The sequence below is a fragment of the Alosa alosa genome, chromosome 17, assembly GCF_017589495.1.
Source record: "Alosa alosa isolate M-15738 ecotype Scorff River chromosome 17, AALO_Geno_1.1, whole genome shotgun sequence".
NCBI classification, from domain to species: Eukaryota; Metazoa; Chordata; class Actinopteri; order Clupeiformes; family Clupeidae; genus Alosa; species Alosa alosa.
Genome location: NC_063205.1, coordinates 14,383,228 through 14,390,505, shown reverse-complemented (window position 1 = coordinate 14,390,505; position 7,278 = coordinate 14,383,228). Strand labels below are relative to the sequence as shown.

Sequence of the window (7,278 nt, the reverse complement as noted above, 5' to 3'; positions counted from 1 at the left end):
CCTGATGCTGTCGGTACTGTTGGTACAGAAAAAGAAAAAGAAAACCATTGGCCCTGCAGCCAACAGCTGGGGCATTATTTTTAAAGATGCCCCCAGAGTGTGGCACTACTGTCTTTAACATCAGTGTTTATGTCAATTATGATCAAATTTGACCACTTTGCCACATTGCCCACCCAAAATTTCCACCAGCCCACCCAAATGTAGTAGGCTAGAACCGGCCCTGTAAGGCAATATCCACTCTGAGAATGGTTAGGCCTACATCAAAATCCACGCTGAGAATGATTACGTCCATGGTTAGCAAACATTTGGACCTTATGATTCTGAATGGCTAGTTATGAATGTGTGGGTCAGTGCTGTGCTTATGTTGGAAGGATGTTATATGAATGCATTTCTGTCGTAATAATTAAGGCACAAGGCACACTGCTCAGTAGGTTAAGGGCGATTTCATTCAATAACATTTAAGCTACAGTGCAGAGGAAACTATAGCTAGGAATTACCACTACATCTGTCAATACTAGTACTAGAGGATCGGAGTGGAAGAGTTGTTTTCAAAAGTTTTTTGAAGACAGAGAGGGATGCCTTGCTCTGATGAGACTTGGCAGATCGTTCCACCATTGGGGGACCACAAAAGTCTGGATTGCCATGGGTATGGTGGCGACAGTAAAGGAATGAAATGCCCGCACTCTGCTAAAACTCCCATATATTTATTGTGTTGCAACGTTTCGACCCGGCTGGGTCTTTCTCAGGCAAAAAAAAGAAATCCTTTGCAGTTCTAGTTCCATTTGCCCTGCACCTCACCGGTGGGGATGTGCACACTTCCACTACTACTCTATGCTGGCGACAGAGCCAGATAACGGTCCTTGGAGGAGCACAGCGGCCGAGCAGTGGCCGGCCAAGTATGCACAGGGATGGGCAGTATTTATAATACATGTATTTAAAATATGTATTACAAATTCAAAATAGTGTTTTGCAATTTGTAATTTATTGCGTTGAGGAAAATGGCGTATTTATCAAAATACTTTATACAGTAGGTGTGTATTTTTGCAGTTTAAAAATACTGGCAAATAATTTTGGCAAAACCAATACTTCATAAACTAATCATAAAGGTGCAAAACAATGAATGTAACCTCTGACTGGTCCTGTCTTCACTGAATTTGCCCAGACTTGTTGTGATCAGAATATTGAGATTCACAAAACGATCCAGTGCAGGATGAGTGGATGAGGGTGGCTTAGCCTTGAGGTACCAAGACAAATGTTTCAGGGGGTACTGAGAAAGCGGCAAGGGCTGACATACGCATGGTTGGCACAGAGGCACAATGCCTGCAAGACAGTGAGGGATAGACTGCAGTCTACTGAAAGGAACAGAGAGAAGCAGTAGAGCTACAGTATGAGAGTTTTATTAACCCAAAAAGATCTAAAGTCTGTTGGCCTCCTAGTAACATTCACCAATGGTTTTGGTGAGATAACACATCTGTCAGATATGGTACAGTCTCCACAACTCTGTTTGGGCATGACTCTTAAACTTGTTGAATCTCTTCTTGACATTTTTAATGAGATAATACAGCTTAAGACACCTGAATCCTGAGCATGTTACAGTACGGAGGCTTTATTACTGTGCTTTACTAGAATAAACACTGACTGATAAAACGTTCCCTTTTTTCCCTACAGCATCTTGTTTAGACTTTGAACACTTAAAGAAAGGGTGTGCTCTTTAATAATATTTGGTACAATACTGTGTGCCATGCACTTTGGCTTTCTGTGTGGAAATTATTTTATCTACATCTCCAAATGAGACAAGATGTCCGGTAACACAAAGACAAGTCATTTTGGATATTCCTCTACTTGGTGCTACTCCCTTTCCATGTATTCTTGCTCTTCCTTCTCCTCGTCCAAAATCAATGTCTACTACAACAACTACGACTCCGCTACACTACCCCTTGTCCAGACTTTTTATCTCTCTCTTTCTGCTCCTTTGTGCTGTTCTGTTCCATCAACATCAATCCAGAAAGTCCCCTTTTTCCTGTGTTTGTCCAACATGCTGAAATAACTTTATGTGCACTATAAGGAAGGAATAAGCTGTGTGTGGTTGGTCTATGGTGTCACAGGCAGGCCTTAAGGACACAGAGTGTGACGTCATTCATTCTATAATTGCAAGGCTCCAAACTCAACACATAACACTGGATTCCACCCTCACTAATTTGTACCAGTTTGTTGATTGCCCAACTAGGAATAACAGGACAATAGACCTCATGTATGCAAACATGAGGGATGCATACAGAGCCACCCCCCTACCCCCACTAGGAAAGTCAGACCTCAACCTTATTCATCTTCAGCCATTGTACAAGCCAAAAGTACAGAGGCTACTGGTTGCCACACAGACTTTCAGAAAGTGGACACCAGAAGCAGCGTAATAATCAAGGAACATTATGGGCGCACAATGGTATCATGCAGCACCTGAAAATAGTCCCGTAGGCTTCCAGCAACAATACAAGGTTGAGCTGCAGCAGGCGAATTGGTTAGTGACTGGATTATTATCAGAGGTGGAAAGTAACGAAATACATTTACTCACGTTACTGTATTGAGTAGTTTTTCTGTGTATTTTGTATTTTTTAAGTAGTTTATAAAATCGGTATTTTAAATTTTACTTGATTACATTTTTGAGTGAAGTATTGTACCGCTACATAAAAATCCCATCCGTTACTTGAGTAAAAAAAAAGTTAAGACTAACGAAAACAGAAAGGGAGAGAAAAGAAATCGCTACCCTAAACCACTAGCCTAGTGATAATGATCAGCATGTAGCCTACATCAGGACATCAAGCTGGCTGCTCATGCAGTCTTTCTGAAAGGGATGGAGCTGGAGCTGGATCACGAGATGCATCAGATTACATGTGTAGCCTAACCTATGAAAGTGTATTTTCCGCTATTTCAATGGGTTGTCTCAGTTCGTTTTAGCACTAATGATAGCTGTGATATTCAAGCAAACACCATGGGATTTCGCGGTTTTGACGTTTGTGCTCACCTTTCTTTGGAAAGAAGTTTATTAGCAGTTGTTTCCCCTCATTTTGATGTCTCTTTTTTAGTAACCTGACTTGGCTTTCTTGGAGAAAACATTGCACCAGCAGCACAACAATTAGCGGTCCACTACTAGCTTATGCTCAACTAAATAAACAAAGATAGACTACCTTATGAATCGTGCAGGCGGACTAAACCATTTAGCTCTTTAACAAGGGAGAGTGACCTTAGACAGTTTTCACTATGTTTTGTATACAAAATCCAGTCAGTCAAACTTTAAATTTCGTCTGACATTCATTTTGACATTTAATTTGGAAGTTAAAATATTCAGGTAAAATAAATATATGGTGGACATATATATTTTTTTTTTTTTTTTCAGTAATTAGCTTAAATTTCCAGTGAGTCTATTCGAAATTTTCACCACACATTATATTAACACACGATAAAAAAAATCCAAACATAAGAGTTATGTGTATTAAAGTGGAATGACACAGGAAAAAAGTACTGAACGGATTTCTTCAATACTTTGTGGAAAAGCCTTTGTTTGTAAAGACAGCTTCAAGACATTTCCTGTATGACAAAACGTATTAGTCACAGTATCAGGTGTGATTTTGGCCCATTGTTCTAAACAGATTCCAGGGTCCCTCTTTGTGAATCCTGATCTTTAGTTACTTCCAGAACTGTTTAATTGAATTTAATTGAATTGGCTGCCTTCATCCTTTCTGGAGCTTACTCCGAGTGGTCCTTGGCTTTTTGAATTGACTATCCTTCTGACTCCCTGGTCAGAAAAATATTGCGAGGAGATCCTGCATGGCAGTGATGTTTCTTCCACTTGCAGATAATGGCTCCCATGCTGCTTACTGAAGATTCTGAAGTTTTGAAATGCATCTGTAACCAGTTTCATTGATATGTTTTGCAACAATAAGGTTGCAAAGGTCTTGGGAGAGCTTTTTGCTTTTTATCCATCATGAAATGTTTCTTGTGTGACACCTTGGTAATGAAAAACCTTTTATAGCCCATCAATATACTAACCAAGCTTATATTAATTTGCACAGATAGAAAGGATAACTACTCTAACTACTTACAGATTCCAGCTCGTTCCTTCCCCTTTCCTTGCCTTAGTGCTTTTTCTTAGCTTGTTCAATACTTTTTCCCTGTGTTATTCCACTTCATTACACATGACTCTACTTATGGAGTTGTTTGGATTTTTTATGTGTGGATTACCTGAGTTATTACTAATGCCTGGTGAAAAATGTTGTACCCCGTATTCCACTTTTCATGGGCCCTCTCCTCCATTGGGGCCCTATACTTCCCTCCCCCCAGTTCGGCCGCCCTTTAATCTGCTGAACCTTCTGCTTGTTTCCAAATATAAAAACAACTCAACATTGGCCTCCCTGCCTCAGCTGCCTGTGAGGGGCTTTTCAGTTGGATTACTGTTCACTGCAGTTTAACGCAAGGATGAGTGCAACTAACTTTGAAAATCAACTACTGCTCAAACTTAAAGGAGAACTCCGGGTGATTTTTCACATAGATCTCCATTTCTCAACGCCACCGAAGTGCTGTCGGTATGAACAAAACTGAAACAATCGGTTTTACCTAGCTCGAAGTTGCTGCAGCTAGCGCTACACACTGGGAGCATGAACATGGTTGCCTTAGCTGCTGGCTGCAGCAACTCGAGCTAGACCAAAGTCCTTTTCAGGCAAGTACCTCCACTTTCGGGCGCCATATTGCAACACTTTTGGGCACTTATCGCGGCATCTATTTCGCAGAAATGCGCAGCGTAAGGCTTCAAAACACCAATCTTGCTCCAGCAGCGAGATCACAACAGATGATTGGCACGATGTCTTCACAGCACACCACACGATTGGCTCAATGTATTTTACAACACACCACATGATTGGCTCAATGTACTCACATGTCAACGTTTTGCCGCGGAAGGGTTGTGATATTTGTAGACAACTGACTAACCCCATGCATTACTATGGAGGATTTTTTGAGTGCTGTATCTCCTCATTAGAAAGTCTCTGGTAAAACTGTTGTTCTGGAACCCCAAAAAAAAAACTAACTAAGTAACTTTTTACTTAAAGTACATTTTAAATGAACTACTTTTTACTTTTACTTAAGTACATTTTCAGATCGGTATTTTAACTTGTACTTGAGTAATGTTTCATCAAGGTATTGGTACTTTTACTTGAGTATGATATTTTCGTACTTTTTCCACCTCTGATTATTATGCCTGAATGAAAGTATAGTTCCCTGTCAAATCAGCCTAAAAAAATCGCCACGTTTCATTTTCCGTTGTTCCGTTATTACATTTTCTAACTTGAGTGGAGATAAGTTTTAAATAGGAAAATTACAGGAAATCTTAGTCACTTTTAAACGTGATGCTAGCATTGAGATGCTAATGGTCTAATCTGATTCAATGATCTATGCTAGGCTGGAGCTAAAAGTGGTATCGCCAGAGAACGGATGAACTGGAGAAAGGTAAAAATCCATTGTTTAACTCAAGGGGAGGTGGAAAATGAGTGTAATTCCCTAAATGGTGGAATATCCCTTTAAACCTTTTGAATCTTGAATCTGCCTTTGGATAACACCATATCCACAAGGGTAAGTGTGCATCTCTTGTAAAACAAGTAAAGCTCACAGCACGTACAAAATGAACAAAGCTGAAAAGCTATTCAAATCATCGCTCGTGGTGGTACCAACTTGCTGCCAGTTAAATTGTTTGTCAATTATTTTGGTATGTGACATAATACAGCTCTGGAAAAAATTAAGAGACCACTGAACATTTTTCTGATGTCATATACATTTGCTGAGTGACATTCAAATGAGTTGACAGTCATATTCAAATTTGGAATGTAATTTTGGATATGACGGTCAACTCATTCTGTGAGCTCTGCATGATGTTAGTGAGCTAAACTTAATCTCGAGAGTGGTGAATAGAATGAGTGATTGAAGAAATTTGGGGGTAATTACCAGTAAGTATGAAGGATAGAGTGAAGAGGGGCTAGGGCCAAAAACTGTTCAAGTATCTAAAATAAAGATATATTGATAATAATTGAAGGCCTCTGTGTGGTCCTCACCAACAATATGTTAAATTAAAGCTGTATATTGCTCCTTTATAATATGCAGCACGTTGGCAACTGCCGTCAGCCAATTGTGTATTTGTGATGTACTTCCATTAACGAGATGGCTGCAAACGTTCAAAGGCATGTTTCATACAACGTGTGTTCTCGAGCTTGCACAGCACACATTAATTCAAAACTACGGTAAGCCTATCAGATCAAACGAATGTGTCAATACAACAACATCACTGTGGTGTATCTTGCATCCCCCCTAGTCTAAGCGAATTAGTCTGTAAAAGGGTCAAAGGTGTCAGTAAATAGAGCGAAAGCATATTTGGTATCATTTGAATTGTTTTTTATGTAGATGTAGAATTTCAGGTGCCTCCAACACCAATCCTCACTGAAACAAATTAGAGCTTCGAATAGACCATGGTACAATGAATACTGCCCAAAATCTTATGCTAGCACATCTGGATATTAGCCAATATCTCCCATGCCGGTGGAAAGATCCATATCAAACCTGGTATACTTACTCACTGTAAGGGCTCAATGAACTGACTGGGTACTCAAGGTCTTGGGGCGAAAGGTCAAGGTCTAATTATGTCCCTGTCATACAAGGTAATGGCTGACAATCAACGTGTTAAGTCCAAATTCATAACCTTATCTTACTAAAGTGCAATGTTGATGTTTGAGGTTTTTACTGATGTAATAGATGCTGACTGTAATTGACACTTTATAACTCCTACACATGACCTACAAACCTGGGACTTACAGAAGTTACATTTTTTATTTCAAAAGCATTTGTCCATGAGCCAGCAGAGAAGTCGGTACCACGGAGGGCACCAAACCAATCAGTTTTATTTTGTTTGTCTATACCTCCACATGACAACAATGTGTGATGGACTTTCCAAACTCACAGCTGAAGATTACAAACTTTTAATTCAAACGGTTTCTTCACAATTAATGAGTTGAAAAAGCATCGTTTTATCACTAAAGGGCCGTGTTCATGTTTAATGACATTTTGAGTCTGTTAAGAGGCAGCTGCAGCTACTTCAGTTCAGTAGCACAAATTAGCACAAACACAGAAAACACGTTTTCCTATATCGTCAGTACTCGGCGACGTCTAGTGATCAAGATCCATGTATCGGCCGATCCATTTCTACTTTAAGGAACTTATCCATTGAAATAAATGTCATTTTAT

The 7,278-nt window shown here is 39.7% G+C and overlaps 1 protein-coding gene across 1 annotated transcript in view; it reads right to left on the bottom strand.

Annotated features, from left to right (window-relative positions):
• Nucleotides 1–6,362: 6,362 nt before the first annotated feature.
• The window catches only part of LOC125311004 (transcription factor ETV6-like), a 19,848-nt gene continuing 18,932 nt past the window's right edge, over nucleotides 6,363–7,278 (bottom strand). The window contains exon 4 of the mRNA XM_048268808.1: nucleotides 6,363–6,367. Within this exon, the coding sequence (XP_048124765.1) occupies nucleotides 6,363–6,367 (5 nt within the window). The remainder of the gene's footprint in view (nucleotides 6,368–7,278) is intronic.